Below are 27540 nucleotides of genomic sequence, written 5' to 3' on the forward strand. Positions count from 1 at the left end.
CACACACACTTTGAAGCCATCTATCAGACAGTAAAGCTCTCTGCTAGCTTAGACAGCATTACTGCTAATAGACATTTAGCCTATGCCTCCTCAGCAGCACAGGTAATTAACAGCATAAGAATTACAGGGAGGTGCAAGTGAGGAGGAGACATGCTAAAGCAAACCTGCAGACAAGTGACAAACACACAACAGTAGCTCACTAGGCAGGCTGGCAGCAATTCACATACCAATCTCTGCAAACAGCTAGTCAGGCTCTTGGCGCCTCACTGATTTATCAGTGGCAGGGCTTAGGAGTCCAAATGTTGGTGAGGAAAGAATTTATAGTGTTTAAATAGGCCTGGCTGATTGTTGTGTCTAATGTTCGGCATTTTTTAAATCATTTTAATTCGAGATTTCATTTGTGTCCGATGTACGATATGATAAATCAATCATCTGAATCTGTAAAGTAACTAATAACTTAAGTTATTTAATAAATATCAGGTACAATATTTGCCTTTAACATCTTACAGTAGAACCTCGAAGTGTCTCTCTATTAATGTAGTTCTTCATATAAACATCAGCATGGAAGAGTAGCACTATTAAACAACTTCATTCCTCATTTGCTCTTTAACCTATACCAGTCTAGCCTCAGGGAGTGATAACCATATGACTGACATATATTTTCACTCGCTGTGTTTTTGGTTGTTAGCTTCGATCTTTACGGTCTGGTCAATAGGTATGTTTGCCTTCTGGCACACATTTCTCTGCCAATGAGGCGTTGCACCATAAACAAACCACAGAGGAGGCGATATCAAAGGTAGGAAGAAGGGGACGAGGAAGAGGAAAATGGAGAACGACACTTCTGGGATCAAACAGCTGGTCAATGTTACAAGTCAGTGGCAGAGATGAGATCCAACCTTTCAGAGGCGAGCCGGCAGGAACTTAAATAAAAACCTCAAGAGGACCCCCTGACCACACTGCTGTTAAATGATCAGTGAAGATATGAAATATCTCAGTGGAGTGTGTAATACTAAAGTGATGCCTTGATATTTAAAAAACATGGCTGTTCGCCCTGCTTATAAATTATGATCATCCCTTCAAGAAATCCTGGTTTTGCAAAAGAGTGGAGGACCTGACTGTGTCTTAGTTCACCAGGAAACTAAGAATAACACTGTAACTCTCTGTGGTCCTATTAACAACACACTGGCCTACTGTACATCCGCCAAGCGAAGAGAAGCAAGGACAGAGAGAAAGAGAAACAGAGAGAAAGACAGCAGTATCCTGATTTATAAGACAGTGGTTTGTTAATTACATCCCTTCTTCTGGACTTTTCGTCAGGCTTTCTATCTTGCTTAATATTACTGCCAAACTATAAAAATACCACTTGTTACATTGTGTACATTATGTGGTAACAGACTTTCTCACTAACAACTTGTCTTCAAGTACCTGTAAAACTCTTTACACAATACAAAGATTACTGTAAAGCTTTAATTCAACTCTCTTTTTGTTTATTTCCTTGATTTTTTTCTTGTTGATGGCCCAAACGCTGAAAAATAAGTGGAAGAGAGGATGGGTGGATGAAATATGCTGTAGCTGTAGCTGGAGATTTAGAAGGAGACAGAGCCAGGGTAAGGCAGGTTAAGGCGGGTAAGGAGCTGGGTGAGAAAAGAAGGTATGGAGAGGAGTGGAAAGTCAGAGAGATGAGAGGGAGAGAGAGTGAAAGAGGAGCAGAAAGAAGTACCAATTTGAGAGAGAGGATCAGTTCTGGCAGAGTAATCAAATCAGAAAGTCAGCAGACCTATCCTCGACTCTCCCCTCCATTTTCTCTTCTCAATTCCCTTCTCTTTACTGTCATCTCCTGTCTCGTCGTTCCTGAGCTCCCCTCTCACTTTCCTGTCTCCCACTCATCCTCCCGAGTTTCTCTGTCAGTCTTTCTATTCTCCGCTCGGTCTCCTTCTCCTGTTCCAGGGCAATTACCTTCTTTTATTTCTATTAGGTAATGGTCAGACCGAAAAGGAGGAGGACTATGGGAGGTTGAGAAGAGTGGACAGAGCTTCTTAATGCTTTGGACTTTGAAGCCATGAAACCATGAGTGGGGTCTCATGTATTCACAAAAGTGAAGTGAAAGTTACTTTGTAGAGAGGGCCACACAATCTATTAAAAACTAAAACATATTTTCATGTGTGACACTACTATACTTCCAAATGTAACCCTGGATATACAACGAAAAAGCAGTGCAGATCTAAATTTGAAAAGAGTAGGGGCTTTCAAAGGCAAAGGAGGGAGAGACTGATGTATTGTGGATACTGCTGCTGCTGCCGTCGGCCATTACTGCAGAGAGGCCTGCTGAGAGGATTGAAGACTGAAAGTAGGGTGAGGGGGGCACCCTGCTGCTTCGTTTTTTCCAAGACGTTTAGAGGATAAGCTGGAGCGTTGACAATTACACAGACAGATAGTTGATGATCTTTGTTAGGTGATTCTGGCATTGCTCAGACAATCTGGGAGGGCAGTGGTGATTGGTAATGACAAAAGGGCGGTGATGCATGAGTTTAGACGAAGTAAGCATTTCTGTTTCAGACGTCATTATGACTACACTCTGCATTTGAATGAAAATCACATCTAAAGGAAGAGTAAATTAGGGTTGGGTCCTTTGCACGCACACTCCTGTGTGTTTGTGTGTGTGTGTGTGTGTGTGTGTGTGTGTGTGTGTGTGTGTGGGAGTGAGTGTGGAGAGATCAGGTGAGCATCAAGAAAGCGCAAAGTCACCTACTGCTGACCAAATTTCTCTTGGTCAGCAGTATGTGAGTCCCGCAGGACGCCAGACATCACTTCTCCCTCGCCTTGAGGAAATGAGAGTCTGCAAAGACAGGGGAGGAAGAAAGAGAACAAAGAACAAAAGGGAGGGAGGCAGAGAGGAGGAGAGAATCACCTGTACAAGGAGCTCCAGCTTCCTGTCATCCAGGAGATGGACCTGACATCGCCTCCCCTCTGTCATCTGATAGAAAGAGACAAACAGACAAAGGATGCTTGTAAATATTCTTGTTTATAAAATAATTATGGATATAACATGTTAGACTGACATGGATTATAAGCAGACTTTTGTATGTGTACTTTGTTGCAAAGCATGTAAGAAAGTCACTTAAATTTCCAAACAACAAACAAGATGGTGATGCCTCCCATCATCAATTAGTATGAGAGACATGTGCTATGTGGCAGGCTTGGTGTGTGCATGCGTGTTTGTTGTCCCAGTGTAGTCTTAACAAGGTTAGCTGAGAAACTACACAATGGGCCAACAGAGACAACGTCCTGCTCTGCTCTCTTCCTCACTGACATTTCTAGCATTCCTCCTTGAGCAGGAAATCCATTATCCATTGGTGGACTACAGTGACCACAATGAGGGAAGCTGCCTGCTGACAATGTTCACTCGAGTGTTTGTCTGTGTTGTTGATACAAGGCTTGCTGAATAGTGCTGAAAAATACCGAGAAAAAAAAAGAAAGAAAAAGATAATATCCATCTGCCAAGTTCAGGCGTAAACAATGAAGCAGGTGCAATGATGAAACGGTCAACTGTGGGAAATATTCGCTGCATACACACACGTTCAGACCACACATTTCACATGACAGACAAAGCAAAGCCACTTCTCCAGACCTGTCTGAAAGTTTGCCACTGCATGACAGAATTCAAGCAAATTTGCAAGACAAAGGTTTGAACATTCACTGCAGGGATGTACCAACTGTGCGAAAGTATTCACTTTGTTTGTGTGTGTGTATGTGTGTGCTGGTGTTTTCTGCACATGTGGAGTTTCTCTGCAATTTAACAGGAAAAGGGGACCCTGAGGAACACAAACACCCCCCTGGCTCCTCCTACGCTTCCCTCACATCTGGGAGATGGAGAAGGAGACTAGGGGGAAAGGGGGGGTGGTGTGTGTGTGGGTGTGGGTGTTTGTGTGGGTGTGTGTGGAGGGGTAAGACACATTGTAAAAAGAGTAAAGAGAAAGTGCAAAGAACATTCTCATTGTGTAAGATTTGATGAGAACTTAAAAAAAAAAACTGATGCCATAAACACAAGCACAGGCGGAACCAGTTTTAACTCCGTGCCGTGAGGATCATATTGAGCACCTGAGGCTCTTGAAATCTGGTAAGGGTGTGTCCACAACATGGGTATAAGGTACACCTACTTTCTCACCACTCATGCCAGCTTGCACTGAGGTGGCAGGTTGGAGGTGAGAGTTTAGCAGAAAGCCGAGGACACCAGGGAAAGAGAGGGAGACGAGTGACAGGGTTGTGTCTCAACCCTCATCATCCCTATGTGAACTCTGCTGAATGACTCCTGCTGTGTCTTTGTGTGTGTGTGTGTGTGTGTGTGGCTTCTCGCTACTTTGAAGGGTTCGGTTTACCCTCCCACTCGCCATTGATCTCCTGTGGTTTGGGGATTTAGATTGGGTGCACCTGTGCACACAGTGACACACACCCACACACAATTTCCATAGCTGTCCTTTGTTTTCGTCTCCTACCCTCCCGTCTAGGAGTTTCACTACCTATCCAAAACTTTCCATGTTTATACTGTATATAGTGATTTTAATTACTTCCATGACTACTGAGCAGCAGGTCGGTGCAGAAACATGATTCCTTCTGACCAAATATCTGGGTAATATAGCAGCACTGGGATGTCAAGTGTATCAAAAGTTGGTGCGAAGTTATTACACTGCCTGCAAACAAACATGTGATTTCTGAAAACATTTTGCTGGTTAAACAGATCTTATTTCTCCATTATTGAGCCAGGACATATGAGGACAAGTCTTAAGTATACTGGCCAAACAATTTACTTCAGCGTCTCATCTGCAATATGTTAAACTGCAATGCAGACAGTGTATACACTCACACACACACACTCACAGACTCTCACTGGCACTCTTGCTTGGGGCACCTGGGAATAGCACAGACCTTAACGTCAAGGTAACAAATCACTGCCTGGAGGCTAAAATTAGGCAGCACAATCTGGCAGAGACAGACGCTTATTGGTTTAAGTCATAAAATTCAGTTTGTGGTATTGGACACATGCTACTGAGCTGCTATCCACCATGAAACCAACTGTAATAAAGTGTCTATATATAGCTTCTGGTCATTAAAGAGGACAGCTTAGCCTTAATCTATTTCTTTAACAGTGAATATGTTTACTCGCATTATTATCTTGACACTCTCTCAGCTCTTATGTTGTAAACATTGCCTAGCTAACACAGGCTAACAACACATGTGCTAGCAGCTCCATCATCCCTGTCCTGCTGTGTGATTCATGCTGTAATATGTTATCAACCGACATTTCTGACCCGTTACTAGTCAGGCTTGAATTGGCTAACGTTCCTCCTCAGGCCTGACTCAACTGGCATGAAACGGTGACACTCAAAGCCAGGAGACGAACAAAATTGAACAGTGTAGTGAGCTATAAAAGCAGCCATGTTCAGAAACGTGTCCGTATTTCCCCGGGAGCTGTGAACCATAATTACAGAGGCACACACACACACACACACAAACACACAGTTGACAGTGATGCCCGGTCAGTGCTGGCCGATGTTATCATGAGTTTGTTACCTTGAGAAACAGACGCTCACTGCGAGACTCCCACACACACAAAAACCGGCACCAAGAAGGGAAAAAAAAATACAAATAATAAAAAAAAAATTAATCCCAGAAGGAAACGAGCCGTGTTACAGCCAGAAAATCGTCAAAAAACACCCCTTTTCCCGGCCGGCCTAGGGGAGGAGGCACATCAGCATCCATGTTACTGACCATTAGTTTAACGTTAATTACAAGCGACGCAGCTCTCTGTATTTTCCCAGTGTCCTCTGAACGCCACAGAGCCGCCACATCTCATATCTACGCCATTCAAGCTGCAAAGATAACTCGGCGCTAATTAACGGAGCGTTTTTCCCGAGGCTGGCTGGCTGGCGGCTTCACCTCCCTCCCTTCCGAAAAAAGCAGAGGAGAGCTTCTCACGGTGCTGCTAGTCCCGGTCGACCAACCACCACCACTCCGCCTCCCCCCGCCTCCCCTCCCCTCTATCGCTACCGGCACCGTGCACAAACGGTGAGTGAACGTGCGGGTCGCACGAGACCGTACCAACGGCCAGCACGCCACAAAAGGGGGGACGACCGGATGAGACGGCGAACGGTCGAACGTATTCCAGGCTCGCCTCCACTTGCCAGCTCTGTTTTTCGCTGTCATCCGAGTTGCTTCGAAAAAAAACACGGGAATAATGGAGGCAAGATGTGGGGGCGGGGAGAGGAGGAGATGAGGGGAAATTTTCTGCAGCGGCTCACAGCCATGAGAAACTGCAGACCTCTCTCTCTCTCTCCCTCCCTGTCTCTCTCCGTAAGTGCGTGTGTGTATGCGTGTGTGTGTGCTTACAAAACCCAAACAGACATCTGTGTCCGCAGCGCACAACACACCATGATAGTCTGCCTTTAAAAGAAGTGATGCACTGCTGATACATAACACTAGGCAAATGTGTGAATCAGCTGTACTTTCACAAATGCATTCTGTCTGTGTGTGGGTGTGTGTGGGCGTGTGTGTGTCTCTGTCTCTGTGTGTGCTGCCTTAAAAAACTCATATCCTCATATGACTTTTTATTCTGAACATAAATGCCAAGCCTGTACCATGTGCACATTGATAGATTTCCATTGGTTTTTAAATGGTTACAAGGCTCTGCAAAAAAAAAAAAAGAAGGAAAAAAGCAGGAGTTTCAGTTGGATCTGTCGGCTCCCTCCAGCTTGTCTCTTCCTGTAGCACTTTTTAAAACACGGATCGCCTTGCTCGCAGGTTTGGCTTGCTTGAATGATTTCTGGCCTTCAGTCCCGCTGCAGCCGTTTGGACTGACTCTCATATTTTTTTTTTCTTAGTACGACCTAAATTGGGCACTTCGTGTTCCTCTTACACAGCTGGAGCAGCAGCCGTTGAAACCACAAGTTGTTAACATAACAGAAATCAGTCCAGTTTTTGGTACCATAAATAGATAACTAACGTGTGCTACGAAGGCAAGGGCGAAGCCTACACTGTCAATAAAGTATTTGAATGATGCGGCAAGCATGGACTAGTCTGTTTTCTATTACTGTACTACAACATGAGCGTTCCCCGTGTTATGAAAACAGTGTGAGGCCAGATGTTGCACATGTATAGCGTGCATACATAACTGTACGTAGTATGCTGTCAGCATCGGGGATTCCTGACCGTTTGTTTGTCTTTTTAGGTAGTCTGTGTCATAAATAGCTTTGTCTGGGCCAAATGCACTTGCATCATCTCTTAAATCTGCAGGATTTATCAGAAATACACAGACTTTAAGCAATACAAACATTTAATGCGCTTGGCTTGAGCAGTTGTGTAGCTCCCATAGCTTATGCTGAGAGTCCAAAATTCAGCTTGGTTTGCTGAATGCAGTGTGTCACATGAGAAAAGAGGAGGTGTATCCTTTCCCCTCCTGCTGGATTTTTCTGTTTCTGGATATTTTTGGCCTGTTCCAGACACCGGAAACTGGCCTGTCCAACTTAAACATCTCCAGATGACTCTTTCTTTGGCTTTAATACGCACACCCGTCCCTCCTTGGCTGTCTCCGGTCAAATTCATATCTCCCTTTATTGGTAGCTTCCTCAGTTTGCTATCACAAGGGCCCTGTTGTTTGACCGACGCAAGGGAGGGGGAGAGAAGGGGACAATGTTTGGTAACAGAGGAATGGGGTAAAACTGGCAAAGACAGAGGAGAGGAGCAAAAATGATTACAGTAGGAAAAACTTAAAACTACAAGAACAATTGTTCCTGTTTGGAATGGATGAGTAGCTCCCGAGAAGCAGAATAAGAGAGGGGGGAGGAAAGAGGAAGGAAGAAAGGAAGCAAGGCAGGAAGGAACAATATCAAGCGGCTGTGATTTAGTGAACCCATCTGTCCACTGCTCATTCTCCTTTAACTTCCACATACATGGTTACCTTTCAGTGACCTACGCAGAGCGTTGCCAAGAAGCACAAGGTGAGAAACACTTGCAGGTGTGACATATCTGGGCCCTGACAGAGCCTTGCTATGGAGCCAGTGGGCTCCTATTCTGGGCAGAGGCGTGGTCGTAATGAGGTGCTGATCTGGTGTATTTCTATGGGGCAGGGGTCCAAAGGGGGAAAGATCTGGATGGGTGAGGTGGGTTTTTAACAGGCGGTGGGGTATTAGAGTCAGGTTTTAGGGTCGAGCAGGGGAGCAGGGTTGATGGTCTGCGCTGGAAAAGGTAACCTATATTGGTGGAATGTGATATAAACAGCGCTGAACGGTTAATTGAAGCAAGATGGAGAATCTCTTTAACCCTGGCTGTGGGACGCTGCGGTAGGCAGTGAAGACTGACACACACTCACACACACACATACACACACACACACACACACAGCCCATGCTCCTCGCTCTGCCTGTCTTTGTCTGCCTCTCTCCAATATTTATAGAGACTAAACAAACACACACTCTTAAACACACGTCACTTTGAGAGCGAGCCGGCATTGACAGAAGCGGTCCCATGATGATTTATGATGCTGAGATCATTATGGCTGAAGAGGCTTTATGACTCTTCATCAGTTTTAATGTAACACTATCTGCGTATGGTGCAGATTAGATTACAACACGAGATTCAGCACAACATACTGGCGCTCTCCATACCCTACAGTTTCCGTTGAATGGGTTGTTGAAGACCCGATGGAAAAATAATAGCAGGGCCAGATCCCGTCTTCTTCCCTGTCCAGTGCTTCTTGTAGTGGCAGACGGAGCAGGGAGGGTCAGGGAAAGGCAGCCAGGAATGTCTAGAGAAACGACTGACCGGGAGAGATCTGTTTTGTTTGTTCAAGTGTGTGTGTGTGTGTGTGTGTGTGTCTGCGAGCTCCACCCTCCCTGCCCGTGAGTGACTTTCTTTGGGACTGAAATGTGGTTCCAGTTAGGGCGTTTTTTAAAATCAGAAACACACTGGCACTTCAAACAAGGCTGGAGATATTTCTGTAGCCAGCTCCGCTTTGTTCTCATTTTACAACCAAGCTCAATTCCCAGACCTTACCAAAATTGTTTTTCTCATTGTTTCAGGGGATGTTTCCCCGCATTTCTACTCAACCTTCACTAGAACTGACAGATGGAGATGTTTATGAATTTAAAATACTACATAGGCACTTTCGCTGGGAACACCGCCCCGAGGTGTCTCAGTAGACACAATGAAGACATCAGGAATAATGCTTTTTTTTTTTGTTAAATTTCATGTGATTCGAACTTAAGTTGTGCTGAGTTCACAAAAATCTGTCTTTGCCTCAGTTCAACTTCACCATATCCCAGATGAATTGTAAAGATAGTCTCTTGTCTCATGCTTAGAGGTAAAAAATGGCTTCTAAAATAGGAGCTTAAGGACATAAATTGTCTTTATTACACTGTAAATTGTTGCTACTAAATTTGCAAATGGTGAATTTAACACTGATGGGAAAACTGTCACGCACTGTAGTAACATGTTTTTGTTGGATTAATTTATATTAGATGATGAAAGACTCCACCATTCATAGAAGTTGTATTTTACATTAACATTAGCTTGCTAGGGACGAGCAAAGATGGGGAAATATACTTTTAATGACAAATGGTTGGAAGATATTAAGTTGGGTTGGCACAAAATACTTTTTAGGCACGGGACCATAGGGGTGAAAGTCACTGAATCCAATATGAAATCTAAAAAGCAGCAGCAGCAACCATTGAGCCTATTCTAATGCCTGCATTGTTTGCACGCGTAAAACTTCCTCTGACTCCCTCTCAACAATCAGCATCTTTTTGTCACCGCCAGAAACACAACGGGCCGAGGTGCTTCTTCACATAGTGAGCAGGCATCATTCATCTCTCATGACATATATTGGGACTCTTTCCTATTAAAGGAAATCAGTCTTAAAAGTCTTCAAAGGTCTTTAAAAGTATTGAATTTGGCCTCGATGTATGCTGAGGAGGTAGCAGAAGTCATTTATTCATCGACAAAACATAACATTAAAGGTTGTATAAATAATATGCAAAATCTGAGCCAATGGTTTGCACTTTGCAAAAGCGACAGAGTAACGACAGGAGGCTAAGATAACACAGGAAGGCATGGGGAAAACCATTTTGTATCGCTGTGGTAAATTTGAATATGCCTTGGAGTCATAACACAGACAGCCTCACCTTGGTCTAGATAAATTCCTGATAGTATAAAAATTCTTCTTTTCATTCTTTTCCATTGAGAGGTCACATTGTCTGATGCCTTATATAAAATAAATCCTTTTTTGGGGGGATTATCCAACATAACTATGTCATTACTGTAACAGTGTAAAGTGTCATCTTGTGCTGTAAAGTGAGTCTATTCCCTGGCTGCCATCTATGAACACAGCCATACAAAAGACTGCTAATGGATCCTTTCTAATCTCTGTTTAGCCACTCATTTCATGTCCAGACACTTCTTCTTTACAAATTTGTCTCCCTATCTTTCTCTCCCTGTATTAATTCACAATGTGCTTTATGTGGCTAAAAAAAACGGTTTTAAATACACGTATGCGTGCGCACACCCACTCAAATGTAGCCTGAAGTTATATTTAAAACATAAAGTTCTAAAACGGGACCACACCAAACGTTCCCCTCGCTCACGTCCCAGCAAATAAAAGCCTTTCATGGGCACAGCGGGATGATGTGTCTGTTGGTTTCACCTCCAAAACAAGTCACTTCTTCTTGCATGCTACCATCAATTTGAATGTATTTGCACTTGATGCTGACCTCTACATTTCCTTTTGCCTTTTTATGGGGATGAGCTATATTCAAAATAGCCAAAATGGGTAATTCTGCTTTGCCTATTCTCCAAAGAAAGGACAAGCGGCCTTTTCGTCCCTGGCCTATGATTCCCTTCCTTTCAGTCTGGTCAGCTTTGCCCTTTGCTGACACTGTTAGAGCATTCCTTAAATTCCAGTCCAAAGAGAGCACTCGGGGGATAAACCTGTCATAAACACGACGCTCGTGTGTCTGAGTGTATTATCTCGGTGTGTGTGGGCCATACATCTGCTCTGTGTTTTGAATGAAATTGAATTGGAGGTGATTCAGTAACAGAAGCAGCTTCTGAGGGGAGAGGGAGCAGGACAAAGTGATAGAGGCGAGAGGGGGAGCCAGAGCGCCGACAGCCTAACAAGAGGAGCAGAGCGGCTCAGGACCAAAATCGGCACGGGTGATGTCATGTCTTTGGGACTTTTATCTCAATGAAACACAGTCTAACAGATCATGGGGGTTGATCTGCAAGGATCTAGGTTGTCAGTCTGCCTGTGTGTGTGTCTGTGAGTCATTCCTATGGGAAGGATCTTTTACCCCTACACCTCCTCTCTTCATCTATAATTTACGTGGTGAGAAATCACCGTAGACCTGAGTGACCCTGTGTTCACTGATACTGCTGGCAGTGCATGCAGAAAGACAAAGTGACGTAGAGCGGGGTGTTAGGTTCTGCACTGCTAATAGTATCCTATATATACATTTATCCAGTGTGTGTGTGTGTGTGTGTGTGTGTGTGTGTGTGTGTGTGTGTCTTTTAGAAACCCATTGAACCTTGATTGATGAGTTTTCATTCCTGACCTTTCTTTATCTCTCTGTTGCTTCTTCTCTGTCTCTTTCAGTTTCTCATAAACAAACACACACAGAGACACACACACACACACACACACACACACAGACACACACACACACAGCTTGTGGCCTAAACTCAAGGACACTGTGGGCTGCAGAGTGGTTGAACTCCAGCGGCCTCTATCCCCTGTCCGGTGACTGGATAGAATACCAAACACTCTAATCGTTTAGCATGCTGAATATTAAACACTCCTGTCTGCAGACTCCGATGTGTGTGTGTGTGTGTGTTGCAGTCCTAATGTATTCTACTCGCCTCCAGAGACCAGAGCAGCGGGGTAGAGGAGAAAGGGGGTTTGGGCAAAAAAAGCACCCAAATCCTCTCTGTTCTTTGCTAATTTTGCTCTTGTGTGTGTGTATGTGTGTGTGTGTGTGTCCTTCAGGGGCTCCAAAGACCCTCCAGGCTAATTAGGGGGACGCAGAGTGACATCGTTCAAGGCACCGGCTTTACAGGAGCTTGGTGAGCTTCCATTCATGTAATAAGTCTTTGGTTTTAGAGGCACTGAGTGGCACAGACACAACCTGCGCTGTCAAACACACACACACACACACACACACACACACAGAGGCACACACGCACACGAATGTCTGACCAGCCTCACTCCCCCTAAGATGCAAACAAAAGTTGTCATGACAACTTTCCAGGAGATCTAGCACGCACCCCGCCAGAAATGTAGGGCAATAAGAGGAGGAGGAGGCACTGAAAGACAACGACAAGACACTGTAAGAGGCAAAGGGATGACCCAGGGGTTTAAGCTTCAAGTAAAAATGCAAGATATGTTTCCCTAGAAAAACAAACAAGTGATTGAATCCAGCTGACAGTAGTATCGTGATCCCTGGATGGCAAAGACAAAGGAATCGTTCCTTCCATAAAGTCAACCCACACACACACGCCCCCCCCCTTCGCCACTTCCTCATCATACCGCCTTCTTGATCTGCTTTAGGCTATACTGGCTCAGGTGACGTAAGAGGACTTCTGTGCAAGAAACCGTACAGGGACAGGTATACGGAGGAGAAACACAAAAACACACTCCGACAGTAAGGAAGTGAGGCACGAGATTCACATGGGAAGAGTCTGAAAAGGGTAAAGCAGACAGGAAGGACAGAGAGGGGGAATAAGATGGAGAGGAGGCAGGCAGACAAATAGAGGCAGCATAATAAAGGAAACAGAAGAAATGGAGAGATAAGAGGAGACGATGCAGCCTCAGACCTTCCTCCCTTCTTCCCCCGGGATCCCGTCTGAGGTATTCTAATGACAAAATAGAAGAGTGAAAAAGACCGAAATGCCCCTCAACGGGTGCTGTCCTGCAGCCAGTCTGCTCTGCCTCCACTGTGCTCCACAGTCGGGATTTATCCCTCCATAGCTTTGGCTCAATGTGACTGTGCTCCATTACTACACACTTGATTCCTCTGAGCCAGGGTAATGAAAAATGACCCAGCTCATCTGCAGGGAGAGCCCTTTGGCAAGTTTGTGTGGTCTGTGTGTGTGTGTGTGTGTGTGTATGTGTGTGTGTGTGCACACAATTCCTCTTGTCCAAAGGGAATCCCGTCATTGTAAAGGTATTGAATGTCTTCCATTTGGCCAATTTGCCTCGGGGTGAGCCAGAATCTGAAGGCAGGAGGTGGAAAAGCTTTTTTGCTCAATAAATAAAAACACCTGATCAATCATGTGCCACAGTTACACATGACAGCTGGGTTCATTTTTTAGCTTTAGCGGTTGAATTATTTGTCAAAAGCTTGTTTACGGTCTGTAAAAAATACACACACATACACACACAAAAGGAAAAAAAGCAGGCAAGAGCGAGTTGTAGAACCTTTCTGAGTGTGCGCACGTCTTTCTGCAGTTTTGTGCGTCCAGTTTATGCATACGTAATTGAGCCCACAGGTGTACATAATTGAGAGGGCCAGAGCTTTTGATGGCATTTGCGGTATTAAAGAGCCGATCGTTAAAATTAATGAGAGCCAACATTTAGTCCTCAAGCTTTCACATTTATCTCAAAATGATGACTGATATGACTTATTAAACATACAGTACAGTGGCTGACCATGCCTCCCTAAAGGACCATGGGAAATCAATGATGTCACATTTTCCACTCTGATTCAGCACTATGGTGACTCTATCGCTACAAGGCTCTAGTTCTAAACTATGAAGTTTGAATGTTTTTGTTAGGAGGAAATTATATTTCCCCCCTCGTCTCTAAAAGTCGGGACACACACAAAACTTTAAACACTGTTCTGTAAACACATGTGGGCACAATGTTAGAGGATATAATATCCATGCAAACAGAGGATCTAAGAGTCCCAGAGAGGGATTTCCTCAGATATTCACCAGATTCCCCTAGTAATCCTCTGGGATTACCATTCTATACTCAAGCCCTAACCTCTGAATTCAAAACATTACAAGCCTGTATATCCCCATCACTAATGCCACACTTAAACCACCATCACTTCTCCCTATAGAATAAGGCCACCTCCAAAAAAACCTTATCTCAGGTCTGCTTTGGCCACCCAGATGTGACGCTGGCCACAACTCAGACACACTTAGAGGATTTAGAGGGATATAAACCAGATTTATCAAGTAGGCCCCTCAACCATGGCCCAATAACACCAACAAGACTAGCCAGTGTGTTTAATCGTTTTTAACAACTAAATAGTCTCCAACATGGCAACTGATATCTAGGAAAGTGTTTATATTTGGGTTTTATATGAAATCCCAAACGTTATCAGTAAGGGTTGTTTCATTCTTTGTGTCATGCAACACTAATATGTGATTTCCCTGGAGGCATTGCTGGAAATGCCAAAGTAGAAATATGATGGTGTTTTTCGTTTAATAGCATGCTATAAATCCTGCCCTTCTTTACCAGAAAAATGCAACATCTAGTGGTCGTGGTAATTGTGAGGGAGGCAAGGGAGGAAGTCGAGTAGCATAGCATAAGAGCGACAAAGTCTGCAAATGGAGAAGGGGATGGTGGATGGATGGGTTTAGCAAACACAATATGTTCTCCCAGGAGACTGCTGTGAATGCAGGCAGACATGTGAATCCATAAATCAACGCTGAGTTATTTAAACTTACGTATCTTACTTAAAGCGAAACTCTCGCCAAAAAGCAACCGAGGCTTTATTTGGGATTGAATATGAGTCAAACCTTCGTGTGAAAGCATAATTACGACAAAAGAGGCACTTTTAAGATTTACCGTAGTTTCGGTTTTGGGCACGCCAATTTTGAACGGTAGTGCACTACTGAACTACTCACGTTAGCTGCTGCGCTCGCGTCGCCGTCATGCCAGACAAAAAGTGTTGATCCCCGAGTGCAACCTGACAGGCAGGAGAGTAATGGTGAACCGCTCCTCAAGCGTGCCTGTCAGGTCGCACTTGGGGATCGACACTTTTTGCCTGCCATGACGGCAACGCGCAGGAGGTGCAGCAGCTAACATGAGTAGTTCAAAAACCTTCTCTTTCATAAACTCTGTGTACACAAACAACGTTCTCAATGCTCTTGTTCATGAGTAGAGACCCTGGTGATGCTACGAGCAAAGTTTCATGTTGTGTCGAGCCTTTTTAGTGTTCTAAAAATATTTTGATGCTAGCATGTCTTGCCCCATGCACTCCCGTTAAAAATTAACGTGCCCAAAACCGAAACTACGGTAAATCTTAAAAGTGCCTCTTTCGTCGTAATTATGCTTTCACACGAAGGTTTGACTCATATTCAATCCCAAATAAAGCCTCGGTTGCTTTTTGGCGAGAGTTTCGCTTTAATTCACTTATTTTCAAAATGCACCATTAACGTAACTAACGTTATTTCTAAAAATGGAAACCAAGTAGTTTTGGTGCCTTAACCTAACCAATTCACAACGTTTAACACGTGAGGACGAAGGTCCAACATGCCTGTCGCTGGTACTCATCATATATGTTATTCTGGCTGCGTGTCACCAACCTATTCAGTTACTTAGTTACAAGAATGTATTAATTGAATCAGAGACAGACAAGGTCTTTGGGATGCCTGCGTGGAAGTGAGTGTGAGCATGTGAGCGTCTGTAATTAATCAAGTGAGCCCCCATTTCCCCGTCAAATAGTGTGCCACATTCTCACATTACCAGAGAAATTAGATCCTGGCATAGCTAAGAAGCTTATGTACACTAAATGACACGGCGCATGAGGGAGGAGGGGTGTCACGCTTTAAATGTTTAACATGTGACAAGACTGCAAAGCACCAAGAGACTCTTCAAATGCATTTATATCAACAAAATATGAATGACAGATGAAATGTTGATCATGATTTATGGAGCGGTGGGAAAATTGTTCCCCATGGTTGAACTGTTGATGAATTCCTGCAGGAACCCTTTACTTAAGTCCATCACCGAGCCTTGCCCCCTCTTCCTTTCTCTCTTTCACACACACATTTACGCTCACACAGTGGGTATTTGATAAACCTGGGAATGGAGCAGTGGAAATGTTTTCCAGACGAACTATGCAAATAAGACCTTATCCCCAGGGAGACACTGTAAACGGCTTCAACCACCAACAGAATCTGCACAGGGGTGTTTGCGTGCGCAAGTGTGTTCGCCTGTGCGAGGGTATCAAACACAAACATGCCTCCGGCTAGTTGCAAACAAATTAGAAAATTACAAAAAAAAAAAAATAAAACAAACAAAAGCGCTGGAAAATTTCGAGACAATGTCCGTTCTTGGCCCTCTCCCCCCTCCCGCCGCCAAACGTCTCCGTGTCGGTTCTGGGAAAGGATTTTTCTCACATGCAGATCCTGACTTTGGCATTGAGAACAAAGATGGCTGCCAGACAGGGATAGTGATCAAAATTCCTCAGTAGGATGTCACAAGTTCAACTTCCATCCTCTATCCAATAATTACTTGGCTGAAAAACAGGGGGGGGGGGGGGAAAGGAATGAGGCAGGGAATTAGCAAGGACACGCAGATTTCCCTTTTCTGGATATTTGCCTGCCTGTCATAAGTCTATTTATTGACATCTGGAAAATGAGAACAAGTGGACGATAAATTGAACATGAGAGTGAGAGAGACTTAACAAACTGAACCCAGTGCAGTCATGTCCTGATTCAGGGGAGCCGCTGGCAGTGACAGTGGACTGTGCTTCCAAGAAATCCACTTGCTTGAAACAGCATGGACTGAGTGAGCTCCCACAGCTTATCAGGCCGCAAACAAAAGAAGTAACTGAACGGGCTCAAATGAACCAACCGTAGACAGAGGGAGGATTGTGTATCCTGGTTATTTCAGAGTTGTGCTGCCGTTGTGTCTCTGCTTCGTATCATAAAGGGCTGGGACTCGTCAGTGGGAAAGGAATATGATCAGTGACAGAGCTATTCTCACAGGAAACGGGTCCAGATGAGTCAAGTGGGAGTAAACCGGCCTGGGCTTCACTCCTAAATATGATGCAGCGGTAGCCAACACACTAGCTAACAGAGCATTGAACGAATGAATATGTATGACAGATGTGTGACATAATACCAGATTTTAAATATGTATACAACTTTTCGGTGGATTCTCGCTGTGAGTAAACAGCCTCTTGGTTTAGTTGACATCTCGGAGAAGCAGCTTCCTGACAGCTTCTGTTATTAGCAGGCACTGTAACAGGAAATAAACTCGGCGTATCTAGGATGTTTATCTTGTCAAGCCTGAAGCAATCTACAGGGATGTTAAACACACGGCAGATGAGTTTTGCTCCACAAACCGTCACTTCACATTCCTCAGAACAGAATGACTGCTTGCGGTTAGTCTTCAGTGGTGATTTCAGGTAAATAAGACAATTTTTCACAACTCAGGGGAAGTCCAAGCACCTGTGTTTGCTATAGTCCTTACCCCTGCTTCTTCCCCATGCAGGATATCCTGCCTGTGGGATGGGGTTGTAAGAAAGGGGGGCTGGTGGGAGGAAAATGATACATATACAACGTGCACGGATGAATTCCAACTCAGTCGCCACAGTAAGACTCCTCAATGTGCTTTTCTGCAAACCATGGATACGGTGACACTTTTATGTTGTGACAATGCTGTGCTTATGGTTTGGTTAGGTGTAGGTACAACAGCCACTTGGTTAGGGTTCGGAAAAGATCATGTTTTGACTTGAAAACAATCTTGTTCAACATATTCAGTTGTTTAAAGCTCACAAATGTTGAAAATGTTGTCTTGGCAGTCATCGATGCCGTTCCCATTCCCATGAAAATACTAATATACATGTAATTTGGTCGTGAAATAACATGCATCGTAGAGATATTGATATGATAAGTGTGACACGTATGAAATTGAACGTATCCTCGGTTAGCAGAAACACAAAATGGCAACGTTTTACTCTGGCGACTGGGCTGTGAAATCGATGTGAAAAGGAATGCAACGCGAGAAATGACAAACAATTACCCTGAGCCGCTGTCTGACAGCATAGCGGAGCATGGCCCTCACACGCCTGTCGGTACTAACCCTATTTAAGGGGTCATACCACCAGAGGAAAATGTGTGACTGGAAGCTGTTGAGTCAATAATAGCCGGCCTGATGTATGAAAGTGTGAACACGCGGCTGCGTTCTCTCACGAGAGACACGAGAGCACGTCTGTGTGAGCAAACAACATTTCATAAAATGTTGCAGCCTGCTGTTTAATGTTACGCCTCATTCACACGGGGTTCTGCTTCACACAACAGGCAAAGCACCTTGAGCGTAACATTATCACCTTGACATATGTGTCAAACACTGGGGTGTGGAAAAATATCTGGGCCGGTGTCCTGATTGACTGTGTGGGACTGCCGGTGATGGATGTTTTCTTCAGCCAGACTTGAAGAGAAAGTAGAGAGTTGAATAAGAGATTAAGAAGTAATTTAAGTAGGAAAAAAAAGCAAGTGTCAGAGAGGAAAAAAGAGACGCGGGGGAACGGGTTTTTTCGGTCAGAGCAGTGGAGCAGAAATCACATCAGGATGAAAGAAGGAGGTGGAAAAGGAGTGGAGGAACAGAAGACAGGTTGATTGAATATAAAGATACAGTTAAGTCCTCTCTCTGTGTCCCGCTCTCCCTCCATTGTGTGTCTGCCAGTCGCGCGAGGCTGGGTATCTCATTAACAGTATTAGAGGAAGCCGGGCAGGGAGGCAGTGCAGTGAGCCAGGGATATCCCCGTCCTGCAGCCTGACACACTGACCCCCCATTCCCTGCTTCTAAAGCTCCCCTCCTCTATTAAGAACTCCACATTGGGCCGTACCAACCCAGTCCAGGTCGGGGGGGGGGAGGACACATTGCCCGCAGCTCTCATCAAAGCGCATGTCCAGAGGATGTTTGGGGAAAGTGTTAAACGACCTCTGTTTGAGTGACATTTCTAAACCAGGAGGGGGTGTCAGGGACGGGTTTGTCTTATAGAGGTGTGGTATATTATTTCAGTTTCCTCTGATTGTGTTGCCCTCCCTCAGGATGCTTAAACTTAATGACACATCTGAAGACAAAAGTTAGAACAACAATCCGGCTTATCCCCCTCTTGAGAGTTAAAAGAGAATTAGAGCAGAAAGACAGGAAAAGACACACGGCGTGCGATCATGCCTGTGTGCATGTACATGAATTGAAGTGACTCCGCTGAAGCTGTATGGTTTCGTGCTACACACCGCAGTACGGCCGTGTTATTTAGTAACAAGCCGGGTGAGTTTCTCTGTGAGCCTGCTGGGTTTGTCCTCGTGGTGCCAGCTGCACACAGGGCAGGTGAGACGCTCGGGGAATACTAATGGCTCCATGAAAGCCCCGAGTACCGATTCAGACATGGCGAAGTGAATACTGATCGACCATTTTGCTGAATCACAGCTCGACAAACACACCCTGAAGAAACAGTCGCTTTGAATATAACAATTCAAATATGTCTTCCGCCAGAGTAACTATCCATTTGAGGCAAACAGACACATTTGGTCCGCCAAAAGTTACCAGGGAGTTAGATTCAACATGTAAGGCGATGGAGGCGCAGTTAACTAACCAGACAGCCTATAAAATAGTGTCTGTGTGTGTTTTGTGTGCTAGCGTCCCCCTTTCACACATCCACAGAAAACAATTACAGGCTTTAACAGCTTAGTTACCGGTCCTTAACAGTTATCCTAGCAACACAACTTCCTCTCCAGGCTCTGCATCCTGAGCACAACAACAACAACAACAACAACAACAAAAGAACTCCACACAGAGGAAGAGCGAAGCAGTGCTTTTTCATGCTGTAGATGAACTTGACAGGACACTCCGGATGCACCTGAGATGTGTGTTATAAAACTATGTCAGCTTGCATTTTACCAGCAGGGGCACTGAACACATCTAACCCAGTTCTGTCCTCCCTGCTTAATGACACAAATCAGTCCTGTTTAACCCCGAGCCCCTGTCTGTGGCCCCCGTCTATTGCCTGAGGGACATACCTGGCCTGCAGTACCTTGTCTTGAAGCGTGGGCTCCAACGCACCAGAATCCATCTCCCCAGGTGGCACTGCCAAATAAGAACGCATGGATATGCACATGCACGTTTACGTCTGTTTTGCGTGTATGCAAGGTTCAGCCTACCTGGTAGAGTGGCCTAGAAACACACCTGTGTGTGTGTAATAGATGCAGGGGTGCAGGAAGGTTCCTCGCATGCACACGAAGGCGCCGGAGGGCCGTTGACGTGAGGGTCCACAGAAGACCCTGACGAGTACAGACCGCCTCGTCAAGACCCAACAAGACGGCCTCCATTACTACAAGCTCCCTGTGATGAGACCTCCGCAGGTACGTACAGTACAGCGATATGGGTTGATGTCAGCGGGATATCCACAGGTATCACACTAACCAACCTTTATTCACGAAGGTGAGTCATGCAGGTAAAATCCACAGAGGTTCAGATAATGAGGAGGAATTAGCCTCTATGGTCCTCTTGATACCACTTCGCTCCAGCTGATAATAACTGGGTCATCTCTAGAGGCATAGCACAGAGAGACAGGGGGACCCCGTGGCTGTCTCCCCTCCACCTCTGTCCTCTCAGTCTCCCTGGGATTCAGCAGTCTGATGCTTCCTCAAGGTCAAACTCTGCTAGTCCCTCTGTCCCGGTCCCACACAGCCAGTGGTCCCTGCTGACTCTGTCTCTCTTCGTCTTCCTCCGCCCTCCTTCCCTCCGCTCGTTTCATCGCCTAAGCAAAGCCCCCTCTGTCCGTTGGTCTGAGCCTCACAAACACAAACATTCCCACTAAGGAAATGCAGCCGGTCTCTGAGTCTCCCCGACTGCTGGCTGTCTTTAAAGCGGTATGCACTCTCATACTGCAGCTGACATGGAGAGTGTCAGAGAGGAGAACAGACGACAGCACTCACTCTATCTCACTTTTGAAGGGGAGAGGGATGTGGCTGCAGGCTTGCACACACTTTCCCACACCTGGTGAAACTGGACACTATTTACATTGTCATTCTGAAGCTACGAAGATGACACACACACGCACATCACAGCCACACTGAAATACAGTCCCATTATGCAGAGAAACTAATGTTTCTTCTCCAAAAGTCACAAAAATGCAACTTTCTTCAGTACTGGGACCTCAGCCAGAATGTTTTGTTTTTTTTAGAAAAAACGAGATATTTTCCCTCCAAGCTCTCTGAGTTTTCCCAGGCTGGAAGTGTCCTGACTTGACCTAAATCCTCCAAGAAACTCAAGAATATCCAACTAGTCTGCTACTCTCTCTAACTTGACAGAATATGCAAAGCATGAAAAGCTGACTGATTGCAAAGGGTCTGTAATTGCTTATTTGAGAGAGAGAGAGATCCACAATGAAGCGTATCTTACATTTGCTCGCACACACCCATTTGCAACAATGGCCACATGGAGGCAATACAACGCCCGTATACAACCTGTGCCAAGCCTACAGTCTGTGTGTGTTTATCCATGCCAGCCCGTGATAAACTCTTGGCTCCGCAGCACTGCTAAAACAATACAGCCTAAATGATCAATGTTCTCTGTCTCACTGCATGTGTGATATGAATGTTAAATCGAACACAGACACATTGTTGTACCAGCTCCACGAGACCTTTCTTGAACTTCTTGGGTCATGATACATCAGCATAAATATCTAAAAAGAAAAAAAAGCTTAAATATCAGATGATTTTACAGCCAATCGGATTCCCTTTTCTTCCGCTTCCACTTTCCTCAGAAAGCCTTGATCAATAGAGAATTCAATAACTCTGTACAGTACAGTAATTCTCTGCCTTGCAACCAAACCCAATCTGACTGTGGGTGGATTAAATGGCCTTTCGTGGTCTACTCTGATTCATGGAGGGCTTTATCGATGCAAAGTGTTACTCCTGTACTGCTGAGCTGGTGACTATGTGTGTGTGTTGCTGTATGACGCTCGTACCATTTGCTTATTAATGAGTCAGCCTGGATGTAAGTCACTGCCTTGGCAATAATCCACTAATATACGGCACAAAATAGATATTGGGAAATTGTATTTTCAGGGCTCTCGGCTAACTCTTCACACTGGTTGCACTGGTGCACCAGCACATAATTTAGATGCACCCATTAACACATTTTAATTAGATTAATTAACACATGATGTCTATGGCTGCTCACAAGAATAAAGGTAGAAAGACATGTTTTTCCTGATTTAAATCACAACACAAACGACAAGAATTTGAGGCGCACTAGTGCCACCAATGTTAATATTTAGTTGCACTTGCCAGGGTTCGGGTTCGGGTTTGCAAACATGACTAAAATAGTTGCACCCTGTAGCCCTGATTTTTGATTTTTCCACAACGGGAAAAAAACACAACTTGTTATTGATGCCGTGGGAATGAGAGCACTTTCTATTTTTTCTCAATCTCTCTCGCTCTCTCTCCCCCTCTCTGTGTGTGTGTGCTACTCCCTCTATCACTCTATATTGAAAACAGATGGCTAATTGAACGGATTGCAGGAGCTTCACTGCACACACACACAAAAAAAAAATCCTAATCCTGAATAATGCATTAAGCTCACGTCTTTTTAAATTAACTTAATTTCCAAAACCGCATGGTCCTCGACCTCCCCTCATTCCACAGCACCAAGTTTCCCATCCCCTCTATCTCAGGGCCTCGTGTCGCCCCACTCAGCGCTGTCTTGAGAAACCCATGAGGAATGTGAGGCATTCCTATAGCGTGATTTTTTTTTTCCTAAAATGAATCAGGGTTCGGCTGAAGACGTTCGCCTCCCTGCCACTGTAATTTATGAGGGGTGTAAATATTTGTTGTGGTAGGGAGGGAGGCGGGAGGTTAGGTATGACAGTGCACTGTTCCCATGATTCTGTGTGTGCGCAATGTCCCGCTGATTCCTGGGAAAGGTCGTACAGGCCCTGTGATGTAAACAGTCAGCACCGGAGTGTAAGCTGGCCGGCTGTCACCGTAGTAACAAGACAGAGAGAGACACTGTTTGGGATTTTACAATCAGCCTTATGATGGACAGAACTTGACAACCAAACAGTGAAATACTCTCCATTTTATTTCATTCCTCCTCCCAGACATTCATCTGTCATGAGGACATCTCAGTCTTGACACCGGAGGCACGACACGGGGAAAATCAGGAGCCTCACTTTCTCTGCTCCATCGCCTGCTTTCAGTATTCTCTTCCACCCTCTTTACTTTCTCCTATCTCCATCTTTTCTCTCCCTCGTCTCCCCGTCTCTCTCTCTGTATCTCTCAATCTTCCCCTCCTACTCTCTGATCTCCACTCAGGCGTGTTATACTAGAGTGCAGGCAAGTCGGAGAGAGAGGGAGAAAGAGGGGGAGAGAGGGAGAAAGAGGGGGAGAGAGCAGTGGAGGGAAATGGGTCACAGGCACCATAAATTCACAAGAACATTCTCAGCTGAGGCACTCTGGCACATAAATTCACAAAAAAAAAAGAACTGATGTAAAAGTGAGTAAAAAGTCTGTACAACACACAGGAAGCGTTCGACTCTTCTTAACGTTCTGATAGACACACACACACACACACACACAAGCCACCGTCACTGTGACAGAGATTACAAGTGACATACGTGTATAGACCCGCTCTGAAATTCAATTCCGATCAGTCTAGTTTAATGTGATTGTGTTAGAGGTGTGAGCGGGGAAATCAATAACGTGACGCAACGTGGGCGGAGAGAGAGCGAGGAATGCAGGGGAGCTTCTTCATACGTTCACATGTGTGAGAATGTGCGCACGCGCCACGAGCTTCCCCTTGTTCGTGCGCGGCGCGGAATAATTAAAAATGAAAATGCATTAAAGTGCGCGCGGGAGCGGAGAGAGAACTCCGCGATGACACAAAACCTTTGAAGTTTCAGGACTTGCAGGTCTCTTAAGTATAGAAGTTGACCTAGTTCATGTGTTGTATGCTGTAATATGCTATACACACACGCGTGCACAAAGGGTTGTTCACTCACACACACTCACACACACACACACTCTCTCAAGCTAATCATTCTCTCCACTTTGCCTGGCAGATAAATATTAATGAGGATTACTATGTTACTGCAGTACACCCACGGGAAAACAAGACACGGCACCTCGCTCTCTCTCTCTCTCTCTCTCTTTCTAACCCTTTCCCGCTCTGTCTCTCTTTGTCACACACACACACACACACGCACGCACGCACACACACACACACACACACACACACTCTTACTAGCTCCAACATCTTTCAGTAAGTCTTTTACAACACATATATTCCTTCTCTCTCTTCCCAACTCTCCTTTCTCTTCCTCTTTTTTCTGTCATAGCAGGATTCACACACAAACCAACACACACACGCACACACACACACACACACACACACTATGAATAAACCCCTTCATATGAGTGAGTCACAGACAGCGCCTCCGTTCTCATCGAGTCGTGTTATCTCTGTCTAACAAAGGGCACAGATTGTGCCGGGATATTTAAGGAACATCTCGGGGTCTCCACATCCTGTTTTGGGGGGCAGATGGAATTTAACAGACTCCTTCCCATCAACCCACACTCGTCTCTCTTTTCTTTTTTAGTAGCTCCGTCTCTCTCTCTCTCTCTCTATCTCTCTCTTTCATGCAGTCATCCGTGAGAATGGTGAAGCAGAGATAATGAAGAAATCATCCTGCGCTCCGCATGAAGGTAGCACAGGATGGGAACACACACACACACACACACACACACACACACACACACACACATCCATCCATCCAGTGGGCATGTTTTGGCAGAGGACAGAGGAGTCCACTCTCACCATAGCTACCCTGCTAGCAAACTGTCTCCATAGCGAAAACACATTATCAGCAGCTCACTGCCTTCAGCCTTCACTCACAGTCAATAGGCGATCATCTCCTCATTGTTTGATCTGCTCAGATGTACTTTGAACTTGTGCGCAGCTGTGCCGCGTGTCTATGGGTCTGCGGGTTGATTTTGGACGGGGAATAAAAGACAGAAAAAAAATAAATCATACCAGAGAGAGTGATGAAAGAGACAGGGTGGAGAGGAGGGTAGGGAGTCTCCCCCCTTTTCCCTCCCATGCTCAAAAACATTCTTGCTTCTGAGCTGCCTTGGGGAGAAAAGGGGGGTCCCCTTTCATGCCGAACAGGGTGTGGTGCGAGAGGGGCCTTCAGGAGCCTTTAGCTGCAGTTATTCCCACCTCTTTCTTTCTTTCTTTCCCTCTTTTCCTTTCTCTTTGTCTCTTTAATTGGACTCACTGACCACAGATCTCTCACCTACAGTCCGAGGAGGGGGAGCAGGTTGAGATCCCTGACAATCAATACTGTAGCGAGGCAGAGCAGAGCCTCCGAGCTCAAAACTGATATTCGCTAACAGAGGGACGGCGAAAGAAAGTTGAAGAGAAACTTATCTCAAATGCTGTTCCTTTGGTTTCAACATCCACTCTGCCGCTGCTCAAATGAATCCTGACTCTAATGTGGAGACAATGAGATCAGCCCGATGACAAACAAGCCGGAGTGTCACCCTGAGCCGCAGAGCGCCCGAGTCCAGCGCTGACCTTCTCTGCGATTGGTGCAGACGAGATGTTTAAAGGTAACGAGGATCGATTAGTATTCCTGCCCTCCGCTGTCAAGCTCTCAGGCATTCAAGTGCTAAATTACAGTCAAGCCATTGTCTGTTTGCATTCCTCTTCCACTCGTGAATGCATGTTGTCAACATGTATATATATGTGTGTGTGTGTGTGTGTGTGTGTGTGAACTTCTCCTCCTTCTCCGACAGCGATCCCACCCCTCCCACCTTTAAACCCCTCGCTCCCCTGCGGTGCCCCCGACAACAACATGTTTCCTTGGAGAGCGATTCCACCTCCTGAAATCTGAAATGTTTTTTTGTCTGTTTTTTTTTTGTAACCCGCCTCCAACATGTCTCTCACACACACATAAACACACACACACGCACGTCTCTCTCTCTCTCTCTCTCTCTCGCGCCCTCTCCGCCCTTTGTTTGTTTGTTGTTTTTGTTCTTAATTTCACAGAGGAGAGCTGAGAAGCTTAACACGATAGCAGGATAACAAAGGGTGGATAATCCTAATTTCAGACAGCTCGCATTCCCTCAAAAGAAGCTGTTTTAAACTGTCAACACCCACTTGCGCAATTTATCATCATATTATTACTGCTAGGACTATCCGTGTAAGTCCTTCTGTTCCCTTCTTTCGCCAGGTTGATACACTTTTTCATGCGTTGCCAGTTTTTTTTTTTTAACCCTCCTCAAAGCTGTTGTCAGGTCGTAATGAAAGGTGTGCGAAAGCCAGATACAGGGAGAACGAGGAGCCTGACAAGTCTAGATACGAAGACAGCATTTTCGGGCGCAAAACAGAGGAGTGGAGGGAGAAAATGAGGTAGGGAAAAAGAAAGTGATTCACGGAGAACGGGGGGAGTAATCAAGTGCGTCTCTTCTTCTATTGTTCCGCAGTTAACGAGGCATGTTCTGTTCAGATGTCTCATAGCTGTTGACCGTGAACAGGGATGGCTGCTGTGTTCCTCCCGGTAGATATTACTCAATTAACTGCGATGTAAAACCCACATCCATCAGAAACCAACGAACACGGACGCGAGGTGATTCATCTGCATTAGATAAGTGACAGGGCACAGATGAGAACGCGGTCTGTCTTTTCTTACTCTGCAATCTGGAAGGCGAAAAACGTCTTTTCAAAACGACTCAACGAACGCTCAGAGTTTTGGGGTCGAATGCCAAAGTGCTGCTGTGGGATATGAAAATCTTGCCTTCCGAGCGTGCGCAAAAACAAAAATGTGTTTTTAACTAGATCAAAGCTCGCAGCGGTAAACGCTACCACGTCGGCATTCCACGCTGCTTAGTCAGCAGCATTTTCCCAGTGTTCTTTTCTGTATGTCGTTCCTCCTCTGTGCGGTTCACGTGGTTGCGTAAGGGTGGAGATTGGATGATAATGCAATGAGTTATCTAACATGACAAGTCAGAGCAGGACAAAGCTGCAGCTGTGTCTAGGAGTGAAAGTATTTTTTCGGTGGCTCGGTGCATGGGAAGATTAATTTGTAACTCGACAGACAACCTTTAGAAAGCCTCGGGGCTAGAAACGGGTAGATCAGAGAGATTGTTCGCCCGCCATCGCCGAGGACGGGGATCGGTTTGACAGTCAAGATTCAAATTGTTTTCCCTGCCCGATTGGTCGTGTGGGTAACTATTTTGATCCGCCGCAGTCTCTACCTGATGCACGTCCATCTCTCGAGTCGTTTTTTTTTCCCCCCAGCACAGTAATACGCGTGATTGTATGCAAATCACAACAAGTAATCCCCCTACTGTCTGTCTGCCTGCGCACAGCTGGCTGCAAGAAGAATGGGAAGCAGAGAATGGGAATTGCAATCAGGAGAGGGAGAGACGGAGAGACCTCCCTACGCTCCTGTGTGAGAAAATCTGCTTTCCTCCATTAATTAAGGTGATTCGAGGGACTGTGTGTGCCAATCAAGCCGTGGCAAT

General features: G+C 45.3%; 1 protein-coding gene across 11 annotated transcripts in view; it reads right to left on the minus strand.

The window, feature by feature from the left end:
* The window catches only part of frmd4a (FERM domain containing 4A), a 109083-nt gene that overhangs the window by 31268 nt on the left and 50275 nt on the right, over positions 1 to 27540 (minus strand). For 7 of the 11 annotated variants that reach the window (XM_030424565.1, XM_030424566.1, XM_030424564.1 and 4 more), the window contains one exon: positions 2909 to 2974. In XM_030424565.1, the coding sequence (XP_030280425.1) occupies positions 2909 to 2974 (66 nt within the window). Of the gene's footprint in view, positions 1 to 2908; positions 2975 to 5568; positions 6015 to 20169; positions 20845 to 27540 lie in introns of those variants that run through there. The other 4 variants (XM_030424558.1, XM_030424569.1, XM_030424568.1 and 1 more) reach the window with 3 other exon arrangements.

The sequence above is a fragment of the Sparus aurata genome, chromosome 8 (assembly GCF_900880675.1).
Source record: "Sparus aurata chromosome 8, fSpaAur1.1, whole genome shotgun sequence".
Lineage (NCBI taxonomy): Eukaryota > Metazoa > Chordata > Actinopteri > Spariformes > Sparidae > Sparus > Sparus aurata.